Consider the following 26,536-nt stretch of genomic DNA (forward strand, 5'->3'; position numbering starts at 1 on the left):
GCCTTTGGCTGTGCTGCCTGCTCAGTTGCCTTTCTCTGGGTGCCAAGTCATGTGGGCATCCCAGGGAATGAACTGGCTGACCATTTGGCTATAGAAGCAGATACTTACACACCCATTCCCTTTCATGATTCCAGCTGCAGATATGTGAATCCAGGTCAAATCTCTCCTCTCTTTGTCCAAAAATGGAACGAGAGCTGGTGCGCTACTGTTGTCAGTAATAAACCTCCCAAAATCAAGGAGACAATGGAAGTTTGTGGCTCTTCCTTCTTCTCCTCTTGGAAGGAGTCCACTGTCTTATGCTGTCTGTGCATTAATCATACCAGGCTCACCCATTTTTCCTCTTGCATAAAAAACCACCTCTACAGTGTGGCTGTGGAGCCAGACTGACAGTATCCTATACATTTGTGGCCATATCCCCTTCTTTTGTCCCTACTAAGTATAGTCTTCAAGTTTCCTTTATTTTAATATTGGCAGATGATTCGCTGATGGTTGAACTGGTCCTCAGTTTCCTCTGTGAAAGTACCATTTTATTTTCAGATACAAGGTTTTGCTTTACTCCTGGAGCAGGGACAGGATGGTTGTGGTTGGGGCCTCTCTTCATGTTTTCTTAGTCTAGGACCCATAACCACTCCCCTGTGGAAAGACTGCTCTTTTACACCTCTGTTTTTCCAGTTTTTAGATTTGGTCTACCCATTTATGGCTTCTGCTGTGTGTGTTTTAACTTCCTTATTTTATAGTTTAACTCATCTGACTGGATCTGTCCACTTTTAGTGGAACCCCTCTCTTCCATGAGTAACATTGGAATCGCAGGACTGATGACCTCACTGTTTAGTCCCATAACCCCACTCAGTTACGTGTTCTTCACCATTTGATGGCCTGCACTTCATCCATATTCAGTTACCTTTCCCTCTTCTAACCATTATTTCACATCATAAAATTCTTTGTTTGCCTTTCACTCCAAATCCAAACATCATTGTACTTGTTGTCTTCAGTCTATACTGCACTTTTTCATCTCAATTAAGACTGACATGTGACGTGATGCATGATGCTGTTACTTTGTTCTTGTTATGAAGCATGAGTCCATTTTTAATTTTTGAGAGAGATTGATTAGACTGAAAGTTGAACTATTTGTCGGTTGTCTTCAGTTCTTTGTCTATGTCACAGTTCCGCACTTAAGAATGAGCTACACATATAATTAGAATGCTTCTATATTTATGCTTATGTGCTTGTTATTTGAAGAAGCGAGAGACATACAAGCTACATGTGTATTAAATGAGGAAAGAACTGTTCATTAGTCTTCTGTTTCTTCTGATATGTTACACTTTTCACAGTACATTAATGTATAAATAAATATAGATGTGATATTTATGATTGTGATGTGTATTACAGTACTGCTTCTTTCCCTATAAATATAATGATGATGATGATGATGATGATAATTTGTTTTAGTAATGTACACAATTTCAAATTTAATTTCAAAATAATTGCACTGGTACTGAAGTCTTATACGTTTGCCTTCCAGGAACTCCCAGAAATTAAGTCAATTGTAAAAGCAAGAGTGTTGCTCAATTTAGGAGATTCTGTGACTACAGATCACATTTCACCAGCTGGTAGCATAGCTAGAAACAGTCCAGCAGCAAGATACTTAGCTTCACGAGGGTAACTGTTATTTTGTCACAAATTTTGTACAATGTAATGTGTAACAAATACTCTTTGATCTAGAAATCATTTGTGTGTGAATGTAATGTAGAAAACATATTCCCCCACTTTTTCAGTGGTTGTGTTGCACAGCATATTATTTAAATACACACAAAGCCACAAATTTTCAAATGCACAGAATAGCAGATTACCAGCACCTCGACTATATGCAACAGCCCACTTTTGTCCCATAATTTTTATAGCAAAATGACAAACTCCCGTAAATCTGGTTGTATAGTGTTCAAAGAGAACTGAATAAGCAGTTTATAAAGACTGGTAACAGTAGACCCTGAAAGTTAATTGTGTTCTTGATGGTACATAGTTATTTTTCAAGTGTAGATTACAGTTCTGTCTTTCCACACAATATTTCAGCGACTGGCCTAGTTGTCTTCAGGAGTTAAGATTGATAGTCCCATGTACACTCACTAACTGGAATCCATAGTCTGACACAAGTCAGGGAGTCTGAACAAGTAAGACCTCCCCTCAAAACACCTGAAGACCCCGGCCACAATAATGGGAAGCTTTAATTAACTGTAAACCTGTAATAAGTCATCTCACTAAGATCTCAGAGATAACATTTGTGTTTGTTCTTCATTTTTCTTTAAGTTTGGTGTATATTCCCTCTAAAAATTTATACATGCCATATCATTTTTTGTTCCTCCACCTCCCTGTTACACTGCTTTTTTTCTTTATTTTATTATTCTATTTCTCTTTCTGGCTGTAGCACATGTCTAGCATTGAATGTTGACATTGGCTCTTTCCTATGTGCTCTCCACTCATTCAACACTGCCACAGGCGTCAACAAATTTTTTTTCTTGAATGAAAACAACATTTGTCTCATGTTTACTCATATATCTGTGAATAATGCTTTATTGCCACTCAGCAGTGATGTAAGTATTCTGTAATGTAGTGATACTGCTTTGTGTATCATATAAATGGGAAGTTTTTACCAATATAGTTTCACATGTCAAACTGACTCCCAAGACTGTATGTTTTGGTATTTTATTCATAAGAAGTATTCACCAGATTTTAATTGGCTAACTGTTAAACAAAATTTCAGGCTAACTCCACGTGAATTCAACTCATATGGTTCAAGAAGAGGTAATGATGCAGTCATGGTCCGTGGTACTTTTGCAAACATTAGGTTGGTGAATAAATTCATGTCAAAATCTGGACCAAAAACTGTTCATGTACCATCAGGAGAAGAAGTGAGTGTCTGCAAATTGATTTTGTTTTGTTGCTTGGTTATGTATTTGTTCTTTTTGTGAAGGGTGCTTAGATGTCACTGTTACTGAAATATTCTCATAAATTATTAGGTGGAACCACTGGACAGTACTTACCTTCAGGAGGCAAAATATATATGACTACTGATAGAGGCATTTAAAACTAAAACAGACGACACTGTTCTAGGTGTTTGAACTGTTACCTCCTTCCTCGGGGACGAGAAAGTGATAGACTGGGAACGTTAAAAAGGAACAACGTGCCATTCAGACAGCAGGATGTAAGGGGCCCATCTGTATTTAGGACAAGGGTAGACAAAGATGAAAAGGGATGTGTCAGAGGGAGAGGAGGAGGAGGTCAGAGATAAAACATTTATAAGCATTGTGCTAGCTGCAGCCCAAAGATGATGACAGAATGAGAAGTAAAGATTAAGTGTAAGAGAAATGAATAGTGCCATTAAGAACTAGGATGAGGAAAAAGAGGAACAGGAAGAGAATGGAGACAAAAAGTTAAAGCAATAAGAAAATAATTAAATGAGGCAATAGAAACAATAAATTTTGAATTAGGAGACAAGAAAAGGAGGGTTGTGCCAACAGAGGTTAAGTCCTGGATGGTATCAGGCAGTGAAGATGTGTTGGAGAGACTAAGTTCACATCTCTAGAGTTAAGGGAAACTTGCGTGGCTTCGCAAACACTCACAATCCTCGAGTTATGCTGTAGAGCATATTCAACAACCAGGTACTGGGTGTCCCCAAGACAGAGTGTTCTGTGGGGTGCGTGGAGCCAGTTTTACAGTGGTAATGGTTGCAGGGATGGGAACATTAGGGGTAAGGATAATGGTTTGGGAATGTTATAAGGTTTCATAGGATGTTATGGAAGTGAGGGGACAATGAAAGAAGACTGGCTGGTTGGGATATAACACATGGGAATGTTAGACTTAAATTTAAGTAATATGAATTATCTTGTAATCAGCTGGGGACCTAATTTCATTATCTGCATGTATGTACATACCCGGCAAGCCTCTACTAAATATTCGTTTCCCACTCGTGAACAAAGTGAGGGAAAAAGATTTCTTATATACCTCCAACAAGCCCTATTTCTCTTACCTTACCCTTGCAGTCCTACATGAAATGTTCATTAACGGTGATAGAATTATTGTGCAGTCAGTTGCAGATAATAGTTCTCTAAATTTTTTCTATAGTGTTTTATAAAGAGAGAGTCTCTTTCCTTCTAGGTATTCTCATTTGAATTTATGAAGCACCTCTATAACACTCGCATGTTGATCAAACCTAATGGGGACAAATATAGCAAAATGCCTCCGAATTGCATCAATGTCTGCCTGTAATTCAACCTGTTGTGAATCGCAAACAGTCGAGCAAACATTTTCGCAGCAACCTGCACTAACATAGGTTTTCCTACCTTTATAGCTAGCTCCCATTAGTCACAGCAAATAGAAATTCTGTCTAAATCGTCTCTTATCCATGTACATTCACTCAATGATAATATTTTGCCATATACTACAGCATCATCAGCATAAAGTTGCAGATTGCTGCTCATCCGTATCCATCAGATCATTTATGTATGTAGCGAACAAGAGCCATTGTATCACACTTCTGTGAAGCACTCCTGATGATACCTTTGTCTGTGACGAACTCTTGCCATTGAAGACCACGTACTGGGTTCTTTTACTTCAGAAGTCTTAGAGCCACTCACATATCTGGGTACCTATTCCATGTGTTCAACCCTTCATCAACAGTCTGCAGTGAGGCATCGTGCAAGATACTTTCTGGAAATCTAGGAATATGGAATCTGCTTGTTTTCCTTCATCCGAGGTTCTCAGTACATCGTGTGAGGAAAAGGTAAAGTGAGTTTCACAGGAGTAATGCTTCCGAAATCCATGCTTATTAATGGACAAAAACTTTTCTGTCTCAAAGAACTTTATTATAATGGGAATTCAAGGATGGAATATCAAAAATATTATGAAAATGATAGATTTCTACTCACTGTAAAGGTGACACACACAGTTGCAGAAGGATGCAATGAGAAGATTGTTACACATTCTGCTTTTGACTGCAGACTATTTTAGAAAAGGAACACATACATTCACACAAGTAAGCATACGTCACGCACACATGACCAGCCAAGTGGTGACATGATCTCATCATGTTACGTGGAACGAACTTGAGTGTCTTAGTAACAGTGATTAATTCAACGTCTGAGATTATGCGAGAGCGTGGCAGTGATGATGTGCAGTGATGTTGTTTGATGATCCTGCATTGAAAATAAGATCCTCATTTCTGGTATACATCTTTGAAAGTAATTATAAGACTCTTTTTACTGTTGCAGCTGTCATCATGACCTTGTTGTAATGGGGTTGCAGCTTCAGAGTGTGCACAATTTGAAATATGCAGTACTGATGTATTTACAGAGTATATTCCACTGTACAGTGTCGTACTCCTTGGCACCTATGAAACATCATCAGTTCATTGACTGATGTGACACAGTTCAAGGCTTAATCACATCAAAAAATAGTTCCTAAAATGTTCAAACCTGATACGTGCACAGGCATTGTTACACCAATGACCCATTGATTTGTGTCCACTGAAAAGCTTTCTTGGTTCATCCATTCATAAAACCAGAGTACACAGTTCTCAAGTTAAGTCATTTCTGCAGTTCTTCTGATATTGATATAAATGTTTCATCCATGTTTATATGCACGAAAACAAACACACACACACACACACACACACACACACACACACACACACACACCAACCACACCATATGTCAACAACCAGTGTTTCTTATTTGTCATCACCCTACTTCTTAATTATTCAGTCTCAATAGTCAAAAACATATTCTCTTGTAGCAAAGGTATATACAAATACTCTGAAATTTTTGCATTCTGATAGATGAATTATTTGAATGTACTGATATTTACTACTAAGTATAATGAATGAAACAAAATAATAAAGATATATGGGATCCCTCCTGCACTCAGCTGATATGTCTACAGAGTGGCAAGTTAAGTGTTTATCTTTTTCCATGTTTGCCTAAATTTTATTAAATTTCATGTGTTTCTCTGTTTACAAGGTTTAATCTCATATTTTTGTAAGTGTAAATTCATTCAGTCTGTAGTACAATTGTTGCTCACTGAACAGCCAGCTACATAACTCGTAAACACATCAACATCCATTGGTGACACATCAGGAACGTAGCAGGTTGCATATCTAGGATAGTCCGCTTTTGTAGTTCACTTCTTCAGTTAGCTTTTCCAGGATGGCTAGGAAATGTGCTTGCTGTGTGTAGACGCTGGAGGAGCTGCATGCAGTGCAGTTTGCAAACAGCTGAACGTACTCTTGGCTACGATCAGTCACCATCAGACTGCTACCTCAGGGTGTAGCAGTGTCAGAGAATCCGGCACATCACATGGGACACCTGAGCGTCATTTGTTTTGCACATATGATCTGTTTCTGAGGCCCCTCCTAGTGCACCCAATGCGGTGGATTTGCCCTAAACAGCAGGGTGTGTGGCAGGTGGTAACACATTCCTGTCACTTGAGGCAGAGGGCCAATCTAGAGACTGGTCACCTGGTCTCACCCATTCACCCTATGAGTGGACAGGTGGCCACTCTGTCAGCAGGGTCCAAGCATGCACATGGGGTGAGGGGTTTGCTAGTTGTTGGGAGCTCCAATGTTAGGCGCATTATGAAGCCACTTAGGCAGATAGCGTTCAGAGCTGGATAGAAAGCCAATGTGTGATCAGAATGTTTGCTGGGAGGCCTCATCCGAGATGTGGAGGTGGCCTTGACTGTGGCTATAATGCATGCAGGGTGCAGTCGTCGGCAAGTTGTGGCTCACGTTAGCAGCGATGACACCTGTCACATGGGTTCTAAGGCAATCCTCATTTCATACAGGCAACTAGCGGAGGCGGTGAAGACTGCTGCCTCGTGTGTGTGGTACAAGCAGAGCTCGCAATGTGTAGCATCATTCCCAGAGTTGATTGGGGTCAATTGATTTGAAGCCGAGTGGAGGGTCTCAACCAAAAGCTTCATTGAGTCTGTGACGGTCTTGCTGCAGATTTCTAGATCTGTGTATTGTGTAGGGATTTGCAGGACTCCCCTTGATTGGTCAGGGGTGCACTACACAAAGGAAGCAGTTACTCGGGTAGCAGAGTACTTGTGAAGTGCGCATGAAGGTTTTTTTCAGCTAAGCAGTAGTTAGAGGTGCTCTGATTAGTACTCGCCAGTCGGTATGCAGCAAGGGAAGTCAAACAGTGGTGATCAGAATAAAGACACTTCAACTGTCACAGTTTTATCAGTAAACTGTCAAAGTATTTGAATTTACTGCCCTGCAGGAAAGTTTTTGCGCTCCAATTAGGACTGGCACCTAGAGCTGACTTAAACCTGAAGTGGAAAGCTCTCAGATATTTAGCAAGTCACGGAACATATATTGGAAAGACAGATTAGAGGCCAAAGGAGAGGGAGTGTTCATTGCAGTTGACAAAGATATTCTCTCTACTTAGGTTGAAGTTGAGAGTGACAGTGAAGTCATCTGGCCGCGTGTAACAGGTGTAGCTGAAACCAAGTTAATGGTTGGACGGTTTTACCAGCCACCCAGTTCTAGAGTCATTCAAAGAAAGTCCACTGTCAATAGCTCGTAAATACCTAAATTATGCAATACTAGTTGGAGGCAACTTTAAACTGCCGAGTAATAGACTGGGATGTCTAAAGATTTATTGTGGGGAGTACAGACAGACAGTCATGCAAAATACTTTTGAACACATTTTCTGAAATTTATCTTGAGCAGCTAGCTCAGTTGCTCACACACAGTGGAAATTTCTTAGACCTTGTAGCTACAAATAGGCTGGACCTTATAGACAGTGTCATTACAGAAACGGAGATTAGTGATCATGATGTCATTATAGCAACTATGATTACGAAAGTTAATAAGTCAGTCAGGAAGGATAGGAGAGAGTTTCTGCTAGATAGAGCAGATAAGCAGTTTTTAACATCTCACTTAGATAGTGAATTGGCATCACTTAGCTCCAGTGAGATGGATGTAAAGGAATTATGATGAAATTTTAAGCAGATTGTAAATTGTGGGCTGGAGAATTAAGTGCCTAGTAAGTGGATAAAGGATGGAAAAACCCTGTCATGATTTAATAACGAAATTTGGTGGATACTGAGGAAGCAGAGGCTGTTGCACTCCCATTTCAAAGCACACAAATGATGACAAGCGAAGGTTAGTAGAGATTTGTTAGTCTGTGAAAAGATCTATGCGTGAAGCATACAACTATCATCACCATCATGCCTTAGCAAAAGATCTGACAGAGAACCCGAGAAAATTTTGGTCGTATGTAAAATTGCTAAGCGGCTCCAAGTCTTTCATTCAGTCCCTTGTTGACCAGTGTGGTGTGACTGTTGAAGATAGCAGAATGAAAGCCAAAGTTTTAATTTCACAATCAATAAATCCTTCACATGGGAGAATCATATAAACATACCATTGTTTGACCATCAGACAGTCTCCCGTATGGATGACATAGTAACACGCATAACTGGCATAGAGAAACAACTGAAGGATTTGAATGCAAATAAATCACCAGGTCCAGATGAAGTTCGGTCTTACAAAGAGTACTCTATGGCATTGGCCCTACGCCTAACTTGAATTTATCGTGAATCTTTCTCCCAGTGCAGTGTCCCAAACAACTGGAAAAAAACACACCAGTACATAATAAAGGTAAAAGAATGGACCCACAAAATTACATACCATTACCCTTAACGTCTGTTTGCTGTAGAATCCTTGAACATATTCTCATTTCGAATATAATAGACTTTCTTCAGACTAAAAAGCTTATGTGCACGAATTAGCATGGTTTTAGAAAGCATTGCTCATGCGAAACTCAGCTTGTCCTTTTCTCACATGATATACTGAGAACTATGGATGAAGGGCAACAGGCTAGATTCCATATTTCTAGATTTCTGGAAAGCATTTGACATGGTGCCTCATTGCAGGCTGTTTACGAAGGTATGAGCGTATGGAATAAGTTCACAGATATGTGAGTGGTTCGAAGATTTCTTAAATAATAGAACCCAGTATGTTGTTCTCGACAATGAGTGTTCATCAGAGACCAGGCTATCATCAGGAGTACCCAAGGGAAGTGTGATAGGACCGCTGTTATCTATATACATAAATGATTTGCCGGAAAGGGTGGGCAGCAAACTACAGTTGTTTGCTGATGATGCAGTGATGTACGATAAGGTGTCGAAGTTGATTGACTGTTGGAAGGTACAGGATGACTTAGACAAAATTTCCAGTTGGTGTGAGGAATGGCAGCTAGCCCTAAATGTGGAAAAATGTAAGTTAATGCAGATGAGTAAGAACATCAAACCTTTAATGTTCAGATGCAGTATTAGTATTGGCCTGCTTGACACAGTCAAGTCTTTCAGATATCTGGGCACAACAGTGCAAAGCAATATGAGGTGGAATGAGCACTTGAGAACTGTAGTACGGTTGGCCTAATGGTAGACTTCAGTTTATTGTGAGAATTTTAGGACAGTGTGATTCATCTATAAAGGAGACCGCTCATAGGACACTGGTGCAACCTATTCTTGAGTACTGTCAGAGTGTTTGGGATCAATACCAGGCTGGATTCAAGGAAGACATTGAAGTAATTCAGCTGCTAGATTTGTTACCGGTGGGTTCGAACATCACGTAAGTGTTACAGAGATGCTTCAGGAACTTAATGGGAATCGCTGCAGGGAAGGCAATGCTCTTTTCGAGAAACACTATTGAGCAAATTTAGAGAACCGGCATTTGAAGCTGACTGCTGAACTATCCTACTGCCGCCAACAAACATTTCACATAAGGACCACAAAGATAAGATACGAGAAATTTTGGCTCATACAGATGCATACAGACAGTAGTTTTTCCTTCGCTCTATATGCGAGTGGAACAGGAAAGGAAATGAGACGTAAATGTTGTGTTGGCAGAAGAGCCAACACCGTGTTACTAGAAGAGGCCAAAATCCACGCGTTTTAGCTCACGCAGGCTGGCGTGAGGAGGGAAGGACTATACTGACGTGAGGCCTGCAACATGACAAGGAATTAGAATTCAGAAAGCGGACGTAATTACTTTGATACTTAAATGTAATCCATTAATGATGAACGTCGCTCTTGACGGTACAAGATTCACAATATTATCTGTTCAGGATACATAGTAACTGAATATGGCGCATTGCTAGGTCGTAGCAAATGACGTAGCTGAAGGCTATGCTAAACTGTCGTCTCTGCAAATGAGAGCATATGTAGCCAGTGAACCATCGCTAGCAAAGTCGGCTGTACGACTGGGGCGAGTGCTAGGGAGTCTCTCTAGACTAGACCTGCTGTGTGGCGGTGCTCGGTCTGTGATCACTGATAGTGGCGACACGCGGGTCCGACGTATACTGACGGACCGCGGCCGATTTAAAGGCTACCACCTAGCAAGTGTGGTGTCTGGCGGTGGCACCACATTCCTCCCCCGCAAATCGGCGTACGGTTGTGGTATAAGGCCTCCGCCCGCTGTGGGGAGGACCCCATGTTGACCTATGCGACGAGGTGGGGAGCCTAACACGAGGCGAGGCTGTGCCACCCGCACCCTGCCATTCGAACCGCGGGGAGCTAGGGAACGCCTGAAAAACTACTCCAGGGTGCACGCCAACATGCAGTGTATGCGCCTTTAGAGAGATAGGAGGGGCCGAAGGGTCGACCTCCATCGGGCCGAGGCACCCGACGGGTGAAGACGACATATGGTCCGGAGTGGGCAAGAGTTCCATGTCGGAGGACAACTGGTCACAGGAAGCGATCAACGGCGCGTGACCCAGGGAGGCGCCCGATGGTGGCAGCAACGCCTCCACTGCGGGCATCGCCGGCGGCGCATCGCCATGGGGCAAAATGGAAGGCAGCGTCGGTAACACCTGGGGCTGAGGCGAGCCAGTAGATGGGTCCCCGGGGCACTGACCGGACGGCACCCTCACTGAAAGCAGACGGGGAGCGGCAGATCCTGTGCGACGACAGAGGCGCAGCTGATTGAGATGCCGGCGCACCTCACCAGAGGCGCCCAAAACTAGATACATAGGCCGTCCGTGGCAGCCTTGAACCTCGATAGTGGCGGTAGTAGACAATGTCGCCTGGGGCAAAGGCAGGTATCTGCCGCTGCACAGGAACCGAATGCGGCGGATGTAGCTAAGACATCAAGGTTCGATGATGGCGACAGTGGAGCAACTCAGCTGGCAAGCTACCATCTTGGGGTTGAGAGCAATACGAGGATAAAAAGAGCAATAACGCGTCCTCCCGGAATGCGACTCTTTCAACTTCGACATCTGTGACTTGAAAGTTCTGACCAATCGTTCAGCGGCACCGTTTGACTGTGGCGAAAATGGTGCAGACGTCAGATGTTGAATACCATTGGCCTTGTAGAATGACTGAAATTCTGCGGACATGAATTGTGGGCCATTGTCGGAAACAATTGTCTGTGGAAGACCTTCAATGCAAAAGACAGCAGATAACGCTTGGATGGTGGCAGATGATGTCGTGGAAGACATCCGGACAACAAAAGGAAAATTACTGACTGAATCTATCACAACCACCCATCGAGCATTCCAGAATGGACCAGCAAAATCGATGTGTAAGCGTTGCCAAGGGAAAGTGGCTGGCCATGCAAAGAATTTCCACGGTGGTGCTGATTGTTGTTCGGCACACATCATGCAAGAAGAGCACATAGTGGTAATCGCGGCATCGATTCCGAACCAAGTACAGTGCTGACGAGCAAGTTGTTTCGTTCTCACTATACCCCAATGTCCTTGGTGGAGAAGCTTTAAGACAGAGGACTGTAACCAACGTGGTACCACAACCCTGGACTAATCATTATCAGCACGTCGAACAAAAAGTCTTTCCTTGTGAGCAAAAAATCGGTGAACCAACGGGTCCGATCCGTGACTTTGACAAGGGCCATTGCGTAGCAACAAAGCGCAGAATGGTAGCAAGGACAGGGATGGCAGTTATGGCTGTAGTTACACAATGAAAATCAATTGGAAACGATTGGACCACGTCATCGGTTTCCGAATCAATGAACATGCAAGCAAGTTCGGAGGAATCAAATGCCCTATCCTCAGCAACAGGCAACCGGGACAACGCATCGGCATTTCCGTGCTTAGCAGTGGACAGATACAAGATATTGTAGTGGTACTGCGAGAGAAAAATAGACCAGCGAATGAATTTCAGGCTTGTTGGGATGAAAAAGCGATGTCAAAGGTTTGTGGTCTGTGATTATGGTAAAGTGACGACCATACAAGATGTCATGAAACTTTGCAACACCAAATACGAGAGCCAATGCTTCTTTCTCAATCTGTGAATAATTTCTTTGCGCAGACGAGAGCAATTTGGACGCAAAGGCAATAGGGCGTTCGTGCGATCCATCTTTGTGCGCAAGCACAGCACCGATCTCGAAATCCGATGCATCCACCATCAACAAAAGGGCTTCTGGGCATCATATGGCGTAAGGCAAGTATTGGAAAGCAACGCCTATTTCAACCGGCGAAAGGCGCGTTCGCATACCGTCGCCCAGACGAACGGAACATCTTTACGGCGTAAGCGATGAAGCGGAGCTGAAATGGAAGAGGCATGCTGCACATATTTGTGATAATAATTCATTTTTCCAAGCACATTCTATAGCTGCTTCAAATTCTACGGTGAAGGCAAGTCTTGTATGGCACGGAGGTGTGTGGGACTGGGATGTATGCCTTGGGCATTGAATACATGGCCCAGGTATGGCAAGTCACAAGCAAAAAACACACATTTGTCCTTCCGTAAGCAAAGACCATTTTGTCGCAAGACCTGAAATAATGTTCTGAGATGGCTAAATGTTCTTCTTCCGTCTTTCCGGAGATCACAATATCGTCCAGATAGTTTGCTGCAGTAGGTACCGATGCACAAATAGGTTGTAGATCTTGCTGAAACAATGCAGGGGCGGATGCACACCCAAATGGCAGTCGTTTGAATTGATACAAGCCAAGATGCATGTTAACCACCAAAACGCGCTGGGATTCTTCGTCCACCGGTATTTGCAAGTACGCACCTGCTAGGTCCAACTTCGAAAAATATTTGCCCGGGCACAGTTTGTCAAAAAGATCTTCCGGGTGGAGTAAAGGAAAAGTTGCAATCACTAGTTGCGGATTCACTGTTGCCTTGAAGTCGACATAAAGTCTCAATTTTCCCGAAGGTTTTGGCAAAATTACTAAGGGTAATGCCCAGAGAGAAGCCTGCACACGTTCAATTGCACCTTGTGATTCCAAATCGTGTAATGTTTTTGCAACCTCATCATGCAATGCATGGGGAACATTGCGCACTCTGAAAAATTTCGGTTGCACGTTGACTTTCAGTTCCAAATGTGCTTTGTAGTTCTTAGCGCAACCGAGGCCCAGTGCAAAAATGTCTGCAAATTCTTCACATAGACGAGAAACACTGTCTGAAGGCACAGTCTGGTTCACTGATAGGACCTGATTTACTATAGACAAGTTAAACAACTGAAATAAATCAAAATCAAACAAGTTCACTGCAGAAGAAGAATGAAGGACATAAAATGACACAAGTTTTGTTTGTCCTTTGTATGTTGCAAGAAGGCTGCACTGTCCTAACACAGGGATCTCTTGACCTGAATAGCTAGTTAACTTAACATTTGCGGCACGCAGCGGAGGTGTGCCCAGCAGTTTGTACGTGTCTTGATTGATCAGTGAAACTGCAGCTCTGGTATCGAGCTGGAATGGTATCACTTTGCCGTTAATGTCCAAGTCTACAAAAAGTTAATGGTCCTGCTGACGACAAGAGCGACTGTCTCATGGAACGTGAACTGACACTGGTACAAAATCACTTGCGACTTGACGGGAGTTCTGGTGACGTCGACGCACACTATTTGTGGGACGAACACATTCACTGGTAGAGAGAGTGGCACTGTGGGCGGAGTGGAATGAATGACAAGAATGTCCATGAGCGAAGTTTCGCGAGTCTGAGTATCCTTGGTTCGATTCCGATTCAGGCGCGAAGCAAAGGGCCTGGAATGGTTTGGAGTTTCCGATCTGAGCTTTTTCTGGCAAACAATCTGAACATGTCCTTTTTCATTACAGTAAAAGCAAGTAGCTTGGCGTGACGGGCAATTCTCACATGAATGTTTATCAGTGCACCACGGGCATGATTTAAGCACTGCATTTGCTTGCCGGCGCGGCACACGTGGCTGCGAGCCTGGCGGCAGCGGCGCAGCTGGGCGTGAGGGCTGTTTATTGCTCTGTGCAGCTCGCCTGGTGGGCCGGTTAACCTTACACATGGCTGGTGAAGTTTCAAATGATTCCTGAACAAAGTCAAGTGTGTCTTGCCGATCCAATATGTCCATCACTTGTTGAAGGGAGGGATTGACTAGTTTCAAAATCTGTTCCCTTATACAAACATCAGAAACTTTCTGTGCAATTATATCATGTACCATAGTATTTGAATACGGGAGTCCACATTGACACTCAAAAGCACAATCCCTAGTAAGGCCTTGCAAGGTTGCAACCCACTCCCGATTAGTCTGACCTGCCGTATGTTTTGTACGAAAGAAGGTATACCGTTTTGCAACTACATTGACTGATTGTTTGAAATATGCATCTAATGCAGACAAAATTTCTTCATAGGACAGAGTCGCTACGTCGCGTCGGGGAAATAATTTGACTATCACACGGTAGGTTTGCACACCGACGGACGACAAAAGAAAAGGCTGCCACTTGTTACCTAGAATTCTGTAGGCGGCGAGATGGAATACAAATTGCCGTGACCACTCTGTCCAGCTTTCCAGTGCAGCATCAAAGGGTCGGATGGGCGGTGCAACTGCCTGTTGTGGCTGCGTTTGCGGTGGAGCGGCAGCTGCCGCATTGTTTTGCATTGCACGTTGACCCTGGATGAGCTGTCGTAAGGGCATCCAGTAATGCATGCGTCCGCTGATTCTATAAGCGATAAAATTCGGACAGTGCATGTGGAGATTGTGACGAAGCCATTACACAACGAAATCAGGGAAGGATAGATAAGAACACTGTTTTCACTCATCACCAATGTCGTCTCTGCACATGAGAGTGTATGTAGCCAGTGAACCATCGCTAGCAAAGTCGGCTGTACACTGGGGCGAGTGCTAGGGAGTCTCTCTAGACTAGACCTGCCGTGTGGCGGCGCTCGGTCTGCAATCACTGATAGTGGCGACACACGGGTCCGACATATACTAACGGACTGCAGCCGATTTAAAGGCTACCACCTAGCAAGTGTGGTGTCTGGCGGTGACACCACAGTAATGGTACAGGGTAATCTCCACCGTGCATCATAAGGTGGTTTGTGGAGTATCTATATATATGTTGATGTAGATACAAATGTAGAGCTGTGCCATTATAGGGGAAGCGTAGCATGAACAGAGGATCTTATTTCAGGGCTTGATTAGAAAAGTCATAGCCTTGGCAAAGTAATACATCAAGAACCCTGGTAGAGGTTCTTGGTGTGGATGTTGGATGATTCAGTGGAGGGGCAGAATTGCTTGCCATGGATGCCTTGGCTGCAGGGATGGGAATGTTTGATATGGATAGGTGACAGGTCTCCAAGTGTAAGTATGTCGGGGAAGATAGCTTTGGATTGGGAAAATGACCAGATGAATTTAAGTTGGGTGCAGTGGTTAAATTGTTCTTCATTGTGAGTCCAGGCTACAATGAGTTGCCAGTAAATCCATAACAAGCAAAGTGCTCACTTTTTGGGTGTTGAGGAACACCTCTGTCTAATACAGGTCCCACTCGGACATGCCCCATTGTTATCCAGTATCACTCAGAGCTCCCAACACTACCCACTATCTCCTTCCATCGTCTTTCTCATCTCCATAAGGTTCTAGTCAAATCATATGACATTTCCAACTTATTGTCCTTACCCCCTAGTCCCTACACCTGAAATGGTCCCAACTGTAAAATCTGCCCCATGCACCCTCCCACTACCTCTTACTCTGGCCTCACCACTGTTAAATCCTATAATATCAAATGCTAAGCAATGTATATTATTAATAATTTTGCATATTTTTTTGTTATTTGCTGATTGATTAATTTTGTAATTTACATCTAATTAGCAATCCATAAAGTTGCTCTGGAAAACTTATGTATAGAACTAGCTTTTCTCCTATACAATATAGTGAATGATGATCTTCCTTTGTTATTACTTAGATAAGAGGTCCACTTGTACAACTGTAATCAAATGAACTCAATTCTGTTTTTTTGCCCCAGCTTGATATATTTGATGCAGCAGAAAGGTACAAACAGGAAGGAACACCTCTCATAGCTCTTGTTGGTAAAGATTATGGGTCAGGATCTTCAAGAGACTGGGCAGCTAAAGGACCTTACCTTTTGGTAAGTAAGTCAGTCAGGTCTTTACTTTCTGTGAATTAATTCCTTCTGAAATTATGTTTGGAACTTTTTGTTGGCTGTTTATGGAAGTTGGGTGTGGTAAGAGAGTTGGGGTGGCAGTCATCAAAACAAATGCGAGGTCATTTCAAGAAATTTCATTGACCAACTTTCTTTTCTGAATGCCAAAATATTCTGTTGATTCTCGCCTACATAGGGAAAAATGACCATGGTGACAAAGTAAGAGAAATTGGAGCCCACATAGAAAGATTTATGTTTTAATTGTTACCATGTGCTATTCAAGAGTGGAACAATCGAGAAATAGTCTGAAAGTGTTCTACAAACCCAAAGATTTAAATGTAAACTGCAGAATAGGCTTGTAGCTATAGATGTGAGTGAAACACTGTATACCAACCGTAATGATAAAACAAATAGGTTGTGACTAATGAAGATGTGTGCTAGATCAGGACACTGAAACTTACTGATTTTTGCAAGCAGTTGTCATAACCATTACATCCTCTTTGCATATCTCCAGGCCCGATTCAAAACTTTTATTGTCACTTACGTTTCATTTCTTTACACTACAACCAGAGGTTTTCTTACAAGGCATTAGCACTAATGGGGAATAGATTTTGTGGAGGACTGTCTTACCCTGGTGCCACAAGAGATAAAAATCAAATGAATTAAATTTTCTGATATAGATCGGTGGGAACGAAATTGGTGAAAATGTAATGCGTGAAATGGTATGAATGAAACTGCACAAAATGCTTAACCTGCAATTTAATGAGTGTATCCAACACAGTGGTGCTATTCCCAATACCGTATGGGAAAACTTCTTGTAACATCTGGTTGTTGTGTTTGGATATCATAGGTCAAAATAGGAGTGCCAAAGGAAAGTGGGAGCATTTTTAGTTAGTCTAATGAATAAGGTGACAGCAAGCAAAAAATAGTAAATCTTGGTACGAGTGTAGTATTGCACAAATCTTCATTAATGGCGACATATTCATTATTTTGCAGGCTCAGCATTTCTCGTTGCTTTCCATGGATATAGTTTCAGGTCAGTTAATGATCATTAATTTCATCTTCATTGATTTCAGTGAATCTAATTCAATTATCACAGTGATATACTGAAATTGGGTAAATTTTCAGATTCGTTGTTCCATATGAGTGTAACTTAGTCGCTAAGGTGTTATAAGTGCATTTAAAAAGAGAACAAGGCAGTGTTTAATAGAAATTAGTGAATAAAAACTGAGTGCCAGTTTACTGAATTTCATCTACTACTTATTTAGAAACAACAATATAATTTCCCTTTTCACAAATAATTTTTGTGAATTGTTCACTATCTGACAGAACTCACATGCTTTCCCCCCTCCCCCCCCCCCCTCTCTCTCTCTCTCTCTCTCTCTCTCTCTCTCTCTCTCTCTCTCTCTCTCTCCTGCTACATGAGTGCTCCCACTTAAGTGATATACATTCATTTTGAAACTAATCCTACAGTAGTCACAAAAATATGTGCAAATATGAAAAACAGAAAGTAATTTTGTCAAGTCCTTCTGCAGAAGTGTACATATTTGTAGTCACAGATGTATTTGTTTCTATTAAATGTCTTAAAATGTGAAATGTGCATTCAAAGCTGTGTAATTTAAGGATTAAAAATAACAACTCACTGAAGAGCAAAGGCTTTGTCATTGAAAAGCACATAAACAAGGCTAAGGGCTTTACTACCTTTTTAAAGTTATAGTGCCAAAACAATGTTGCCATGCAGGTAATTTGTGTGTGTGTGTGTGTGTGTGTGTGTGTGTGTGTGTGTGTGTTGTGGGGGGGGGGGGGGGGGGGGGGGGAGTATTCTGTGAGCAAACAGGTACTTTATTTCTTTACATTAATTGGTCATTTATGTAGTAAAGCCTCACCTAGCATAAGCTTTATCACCAGCAGTCTAAACTTCTATTCTTTTGTTGTATAATTTTTCATGTTCTAGAAAAGGAATTTATTCTAGAGTGTATGATGAACTGTTAGAAATACTACTCATGTAAATAAGTAAAATGTTATAACACAGATTTTGGAAAGTTGAAGTAATTGTAATAATATTAAGAGTTTCAGTTATTTCTGTAATCAGACAATATGTAAACTCAATCACAAGAAGTTCTTATTTTGAGTTTTAAATCAGTTGTGTGTACTTTGTGTCCTTAATTGTCAGTAAGGCAGCCAAGCACATCCAATAGAATTTATTTTCACTTATCATCCATCGAAAGCATAAAAACTGAACAAGACCCCCAGACACACCCACAATGAGTCTATTAAGATTTTGAATTTTCCAATATTACTTCTTTTAGGGCGAAGAAAAGGGAAAGGGCACACAAATAGCAGCTGAAACCAAAGAATGTCACTCCAGATCTTCCATTCTCATCCCATTTCCTCAACCCAGTTAGAAAAGCTAATGGTGTCACATTTGGCTGATTATGATTTAGGTGTTCTTCATTGGTAATTGTCACTTGTGGGTTTTGACAATTGATGCACAGCTTTTATAAATTCTCTCTAATTAAATTTCTGTCTTATCATTGGATTCTTTTGTTTTAGGGCTTGAAGGCTGTTATTGCAGAATCATATGAACGGATACATCGCTCCAACTTGGTTGGAATGGGACTTTTGCCCTTGCAGTACTTACCTGGACAAAATGCAGAGACTCTTGGCCTCACAGGAAAAGAGCTGTTCAGCATTCATATCCCTGCAGACCTGAAGCCACTGCAACAGCTGACAGTTGAGGTTGGCTATTCAGTGATTTATTGCATTGATTAGCATGTACATGTTTTAAAGATGTTTGAAACCTGTAAAGTTAGATTCACTGGCAACACACACTTAGATGTATTTCTCAAGATTCCACTCTTAATGATATCCCTGAAACTTTCAAAACTAGTTGTGGTAAGTAATGCAGAAAGTTAGTAAAGGTCACAAACATCAGAAAGAACATTTGGAAGAACTAATTAGTTTGAATGAAAACATTGTGGCACGGAATAAGATCATCTGCTTACAACTGCTGTAACAAAACAAATTGGAAAGGGGCTGACAGACTGCTAATGAAATGATGATCTCAATCTTTCAGTACTCAGAGATAATACTTTTGTCAGGAGGAGGAGGAGGAGGAGAAGGTAAAAGTAGATGTTAAGTTTGTGATGGAGGAATGAGGAACAATGGGTAAGATATAATTTCTTCAAGGATTTGTATATTTGAGATGTGTTTGTCATTGCATTCCATACAGTTTGTACTTTTTTCGAGCTCTGGCCTTGTTAAGTGTTAAATCTAGAAGTAAGCTATCAGAAATACTTTCACATTATTAACAGTGTTTCATTTTGTTTTAAGAGCACAGCAAAGAGACTTCAGACTTTCACATGCTTATGTGTCTTATCTATTAAGAATAATATGAATACATTACATACAGGGCTGATTTAAGGCCCAGGTGGCACAATTTGCTGCTTGGTGCATCAAGCTGAGAGGGACATCTCTGGCACCACAGCTATAAGATTCCTAAATGCGATGTATCACAATCAGTAGTGGCTCTTTTGAGTGCCAAGCTGGAAGGGGCACTCAAGAGCAAGATTGTAAAGAGCGTAGTATATCAAGTTGGTAGTGAAAAGTGAACAGAATACCTGTAGTTGTAATAGTAAATTTTTCAAGAGATATTTTACAGTGACATTATGTGTAATTGACTTACATTATGTGTAATTGACTTAAGTTATATAATTGGATAGAAAAGAAATCTACTCATCAAGCAGTGGCAGAACACATGCATAAAGACTGTTGTAATTGGCAAGCTTTTGGAGCCAGTGGCTCCTCTTCAGGCAGAAGGGATGAAGGGGAAGGAAGAAGGAAGAAGGGTGAAGGGTGAAGAAAAAGAACTCGAGAGGTCTAGGGAAAGGGGTAGATTTTGGTAAAGCCACCCAGAACTGCAGATCAGGAAAGACTTATTGTATGGGATGAGAACTGACTAGGTTATAGTTACCCACAGTTATTCAGACAAGACTAGCTTATAGTCATTGGCTCAGACAGAGATGAGGTGGGACATATGCCGCTGTCTTGCTGAAGGAAATATTCCAGCATTTATCTTAAATGTTCTGTAGAATCACATTTAATTCAAGATCAACATGTCCAGAAAGGGGTATGAATCCCATTCTTCTTTTATCTGTGGCTTAATGCAAGAACAACCAGTATCAAAAAATCTAATTTGTGGGAAATGAGCATTAAAATTCAGAGAATCTGCTTCAATACTGTTAATACTTCATTCTAAAGTTTCGTATTTGGTGCTTATGGTAATAAGTGCTGTATTTGTGCTGTCTAAAAGTTCTCTACCACTACTCTTAATTGTAATTTTTCTGGTAGTGGTTGTCTTTGTATTGAATTAATTTCAGTAACTTTCAGACACTAGTTGTTTTTATGACATACATTAATTACAAAATTTACCTGTTTTTGCTGTTTTTAGGTACTACAATAAAATCAAGTACTTCTGTATTTAAACTTTGTGCATGTTCTACATTTCACTCTTATCCCTGTACTTTGATACAATGAGAAACAATATTAGATAATGCTGTGTGTTACAATATTTCTTCTTGTGGAATTATCACTTTGCGTATCAGTCCACTGTAGAGAAAGACTAAATAACTCTTTAAAATGCAAATAAAATGTAATTTTCATACTGTAACATTGTTAACCATCACTTTCATCTGTTAAGAACTGTACACCAACTCCTGGAGGGTGTGGCAACTGGTAAAATGCCATTCTCTGTGGATGTGTAAGGGTCATTAATGACTGCTGGTCTTTGCCCCTTTCTGCAGATAACCATATAGATGCCATGTAAGTGTGGTACAAGTCCTCACTGGATGTTTACCTCTTGTTGTTAGATTTATTATCTTGAATGCCTTTTGAGCACTGAAGGAAAATGTATGCTATATATTCCCAGGTGAATAACACATGTGGGGTAAGCATTTTATCAATAGCCAAAGAACTGACTATCCCAAAATCTTTTGTTTCCTATTAACATGACATTGACAAAGTAATTCCCAAAGCATAAGAAAACCATTCTGCTCGGTTAGACTACATATAACTGTGGTTTCCTTGGCACTAATATGATAAATTAGCCCCAATCCCTAGATATAGAAATTTTTGAATTTGTATTCATTTTTCTTTTGAGTGGAGCTGGCCTCCATGTGGGTGTCAAGAGGTTCAAGGAACTTATGTTAAAAAACCCGCAGCTTAATACTACATTGTTTTTGCTTGTGAAATACATTCATGAGCATGACTGAAAATTAATATTCCTGTTCTGGCAACTGCAGGAATCACCAAACATATTGACGTTAGTGACTTGTTCATGTAATGATCACATACTGTTAAAGAGATCTCCAGTATTGCCTGTTCAATGATCTATCTTCAAACAAGATGTTGACAATTATTTCGTAATTGATTTGTGTTGAGTCCCACATCACATCTATAATTCTAAATTGGTACTTATCTTGGTTGTTCGTTGTTGGTCTCATTGTCTTTGTACCAAGAAATATTAAATGGTCAAAGGATTGTTATTCAGCTAACTTCTGATGATTATTCCAATAAATGCAGTTTCTGAACTTTAAATAGATATATTGTTTAGTATTTCCACACTCAGTACTTTTGTCTTCAGGAGTACTACAAAACAATATAAAGCCCCTTTGCAACAAGTGGCTCACAAAGAGCATCCTTTCCATAATGTATTCCCACTAAGTCTCTATACCTCCCTCTCACTGAATAAGAACAGCAGTCTCTCATAGAGGTCAAAGACTTTATAACGCTATTGATAATAATTAATTGCTGGTACAACTTCAAAACAAATACTAAGATAGATTTACAAGAATTTTAATGAAATGCTGTGACATTAATTCTGATATTTAAACTGGAATAATTTATTTTTGTGACTGTGCATATATCAAAAATGTTCTTATCAAACTGAAAGATTTATACCCTCTGCTGTCATATGTTTCTTGTTACATTATTTAGTCTAGTAACAGGGTACTTTTCGCTTGCAAAAAAAATGAGGTAGAAGATTTTATTTTTTTATCTTGTGTATATAGTTGAGAGTACGTCAATTCCAAGTTTTCGACCTACATAATCTTCAGGACAACTTTTTGTGGGGGTTGGGGTGGGAACAAAACAAGAAATTTTAGCACTTTTTGACATGTTTCGCCTATCACTTGCGAACTGTGCATCTTACTGAAATTGTTACCCTCACCAGAATAAAAGAGCTTTAAATTTTGCATCAAATGACTACTTAAATATCAGAATGGTGCAGCCATTTGCTCGTAATCAGTCATCAAACATCGTTCAACTTGGCTAAAATTCGGCTCCAATGCCTACAACTCAAATGAAAAATGTCAAGTTTTCAAAGATGTAAAGCATGAAATATTATGTTACAAAATCATCAAGTTTTCCAGTTTTAGGCACTATTAAGCATTCACACATTTGAAAGCCAAAGTAATTCTATTTGTAGTTTTTCTTTTAAATTGAAGTTATTCAATGAAATGAAATTTCCACTGGACTGCTCTCTAATGAGCACATGTGTGTTCTCTATGTATATCTTATTAATTTTCTTCATTCATGTGTATTTTTATTTGTTTTATCCCTGCCTTAATTGGTTAGAGTGGGTTGCTAAATGAAAACCAAGTATATAGTAACGGTCAATATGTATTTACACATGAGTGATACAACATTTAAAAACAACTTAAATAACAGTGATTAACATTTAATCAAATTTCAAGTCCATCGAGGTCATGTGGGAGACTGTGGCAGGTCCCAGTCCAGCATCCGATCTTCAGGATTCGTTGCGGCACCTTCACCAACTTTTTCATCCTGGAACATATTTTCTGTTGTTGAGTCCAATTTCTGGGGTGTTCTCGCAAGGTAGGTCACAAAAGTGTTTGCATGTTAAGGAGCAGTTCAGTCCAGATTTGCGACATCCAAACACTGCTGTGCACCCTCTTTCACGTGTGCAGGAAACCATCTTCAGTAGCATGTGAGTGCCATATCTTTCATGTTACCGTGGAAAACAAGCCTGTTCCACTGGCATGGATCAGTTTTCTTCACCAGCCAAGATTGCACTTGATGGCAGGATTGCAATAAGTGCCACCTTGCTGTGTCTGATGTTGGTGGTAGCCTTTCATGTTGGAAAGATTTTCTTGAGGCAAACTTTACAAAAAGCTCGTACCTAAGCTTGTCCAAAGTAGGACAGTTGTAGTTCCCATACAGTGCTAACATCAGTTGTTCTCCAGCCTAGGCTATTAAGTTTTGAGACACTGAGGCTTTAACAAATTCGGCAACTTGCACTATGAGGTGTGGCTGTTGCTCCATAAAGTTTGGTAATTTCCCTTTTTCTTGGTCAAAAGGAAGAGGATATGGTATCTCATCCTCTGAAGGCATGGCTGAAAAGGGCAAATGCAGGATCGAAATTGAAAGAATTACTGGAGTACCACAATCTTGCTGATTTCCCTCTTCCCAGTTTATTGAAGTATAAGTTTATCGTAGTTGTTTGCTCATCCCATTAGGACAAGCAGCACGCCAATGTCCTTGTTTAAAATTGCCACACTGTCAGATTCAGCAACTAGGGAAATAGCTGTTACCACAATTAAGGAATCTGCATCCTCTTCTGCCTGTAGCACTTAAATACCTCCATCCTCAAATTTCCTCATAAAAATCGAGTGGTTCTTGTTGCTCTTATTTGCAAGAAACTTCTCCTGTGCAACTGCAGCATTTTTATCTTCATTGAAAATGATATCTGATGGAGAACCTGATGTCTTTAACGGATGGTACCTTTCAGAAGACTTTGTTCCCCTTTGCAAAGCATTGCTATGTTAGACAAAAATTCACAAGTTGAATGTCTTCTGTCCTGATCAATGTTTTTGTCAGACACCATAGCTGTGCAGAAAGAGACTGCCATAATTCCTCCCATGGAATGGGAAGTATTCAATCTGTCAGTCATGCAGCTGTTAAAATCAGTATTACCAGAGGTGAGCTGCGTGAATCCTTCACTGGTTATATTAGGATGCTCAGGTCATGCAATCAAGGACATCTCAAATAGGGAAACTTCCATACACGGAGCTACAAATCCAATTGCGCTAAGATTGTCAACACCAGGTCTTGATTTGAATGTTTTGTGTGTTAATGTACTGAGCCCAATCAATAGGGAATATAGAAATGACAAAGGCCTCACTCAGAAATCACTGCATGTGACAAAGTAAGACACCTTTTTCCCATTTATCTAGAGCTCATCATACGTTTTTCAAAATCAGCAACTCAAAGAAATGGAGCAATGATTCAGGGATCACTGATTGAACATATGCCAAGAAATCATCAGGTAGGAGGAATTGCAATGTATCACATACTTGGGTACGGATGTTCTCACGAAGTATATCTGCAGCAATGCATACAGTTCTCATCCACTCTTCTTGTGGATCTGATAGCTTGGTTCATTCAACTCCTGCAAAGTAAACTGGGACTCTTCTGTTAGTTCTATTTAGGAAGAAATAATTTCCATTGCTTCCTCTATCTGTGTGGATCCAGGGCTTCCTTGTTTTCCTCCACTCCTGATAGGCCGGTAAAAATCCCTCAGAAGCAGCCTATGGTAGCAAGCATTTTTAGCACAAAGGTCCTCATCACAGATACATTCTAAAAATTTGCAACCCGTGTCATCATCTCGCCTTTTAGCAACCCCAATATCAGTATCTGTTAATTCAAGTTTCATCACTTTGCAAACAATATTTTGCTTTGCATAGGGACGTCTGCCAAGTTTCTCCTAATTGGTATCAATTTCCTTGCCACAATAAAAGCAATGTTTATTAAAATCAAATACCTTCTTGTATGTTCGGAATTCTATGCTGACAGTGCAGGGACTTTTGCCAAAGGTGACGTAATCAGTTTTTTTTCTGACAAACACTGTGCACTTCAACTTCAGCCAGACCAGTTAATAACTTACAATGTGCTGTGACTTCCTGTCTTTTCTGGATTGTAGTAGAGTTACCTGTTCTTTCTGTTTCATTTTTACCACATCAAATTGCCGTCACATATAAAACATACCTCCATATGATTTGGAGCACTCATTTTAAATGCACAGACTGCACAACAGAAGTAAACTCAAAGGAAGAATGAGAATTTTGCTAGACACAAGGAGTTTTGAATGCATCCTTACACAACAGAGGCAGAGTGGGAGTGGCTAACAGTGAAAACAATAACAGAGGAATGGAGGGAATGGCAGCCTCAGCTGTTTACAACATGTCAGTCGAGGTAGATCTGTAAGTATCTCTATTCCCGATGGTGGGACAGATCTATGTTTTCGTATTGGAAATTTCATTTCATTGAATAACTTTGACTTACTAAAAAACAAAAAATGTAATTACTTTGACTTTCAAGTGTGCGAATGCTAAAATGGAAAAACTAGGTGCTTTTGTAACATGATATTTTCTGCTCTACAACTTCGATAACTTGACAGTTTTCATTTGGAGTAGCCATTTTTGAGTTACAAGCTGACTTTCTGGCTAAGCTGGTAAAAATGAACAAACTCTGACAACTGATTGTGGCCAAATGGCTGCACCGATTTTGACATTTAATTAGGCCATTTGAATGCAAAATTTAATGCTCTTTCATTTTTTTATGGGGAACACTTTCAGTAGGGTGCATAGTCTCAGAGTAATTGGAAAAAATGTGAAAAAAGTGCAAAAATTCATGATTTTCTGGCCACAAAAACCCCCAAGGATTCTGGAGGTTGAAAACAACATACTCTCAGCTATATGTGCAAGATAAAAAAAAAATTAAAAATATCTTCTATCTTCTACCACATTTTTTGCAAACAAAGGGCCTTTTGTGTAATGCCTTTACTGGGCTAATTGGCTTTGTTGCATTACTCAACCACAACTCCATCCCAGAATTCCACACTTAATTATTTATGATTTTTGGGTGGAAATCTGATAGTTCCATAATGCAACCTTGAGGGGGGAAAACCACGTAGAAAATTTTTTGTGCAAATCAATTTATAAAAATACCAAAATTGACTATTAAAAAGTCTTACAATAAAGTGCGTCTTATCTTTTGGCTTTTGTTCCGTGTTCCATTTTTCACTCTGTCATAATGTCCATCTGCTCTAGAGCAGTATCAGTTGTGTCTTACTTTGCCATGTCGTCATTTGT

General features: G+C 40.5%; 1 protein-coding gene across 3 annotated transcripts in view; it reads left to right on the plus strand.

The window, feature by feature from the left end:
* LOC126482289 (cytoplasmic aconitate hydratase-like) overlaps nucleotides 1-26,536 on the plus strand; it is a 328,052-nt gene that overhangs the window by 269,936 nt on the left and 31,580 nt on the right. For all 3 annotated transcript variants that reach the window (XM_050106284.1, XM_050106283.1, XM_050106285.1), the window contains 4 exons: nucleotides 1,523-1,659; nucleotides 2,759-2,906; nucleotides 16,230-16,352; nucleotides 18,921-19,106. In XM_050106284.1, the coding sequence (XP_049962241.1) occupies nucleotides 1,523-1,659; nucleotides 2,759-2,906; nucleotides 16,230-16,352; nucleotides 18,921-19,106 (594 nt within the window). The remainder of the gene's footprint in view (nucleotides 1-1,522; nucleotides 1,660-2,758; nucleotides 2,907-16,229; nucleotides 16,353-18,920; nucleotides 19,107-26,536) is intronic.

Source organism: Schistocerca serialis, chromosome 5 (genome assembly GCF_023864345.2).
Source record: "Schistocerca serialis cubense isolate TAMUIC-IGC-003099 chromosome 5, iqSchSeri2.2, whole genome shotgun sequence".
NCBI classification, from domain to species: Eukaryota; Metazoa; Arthropoda; class Insecta; order Orthoptera; family Acrididae; genus Schistocerca; species Schistocerca serialis.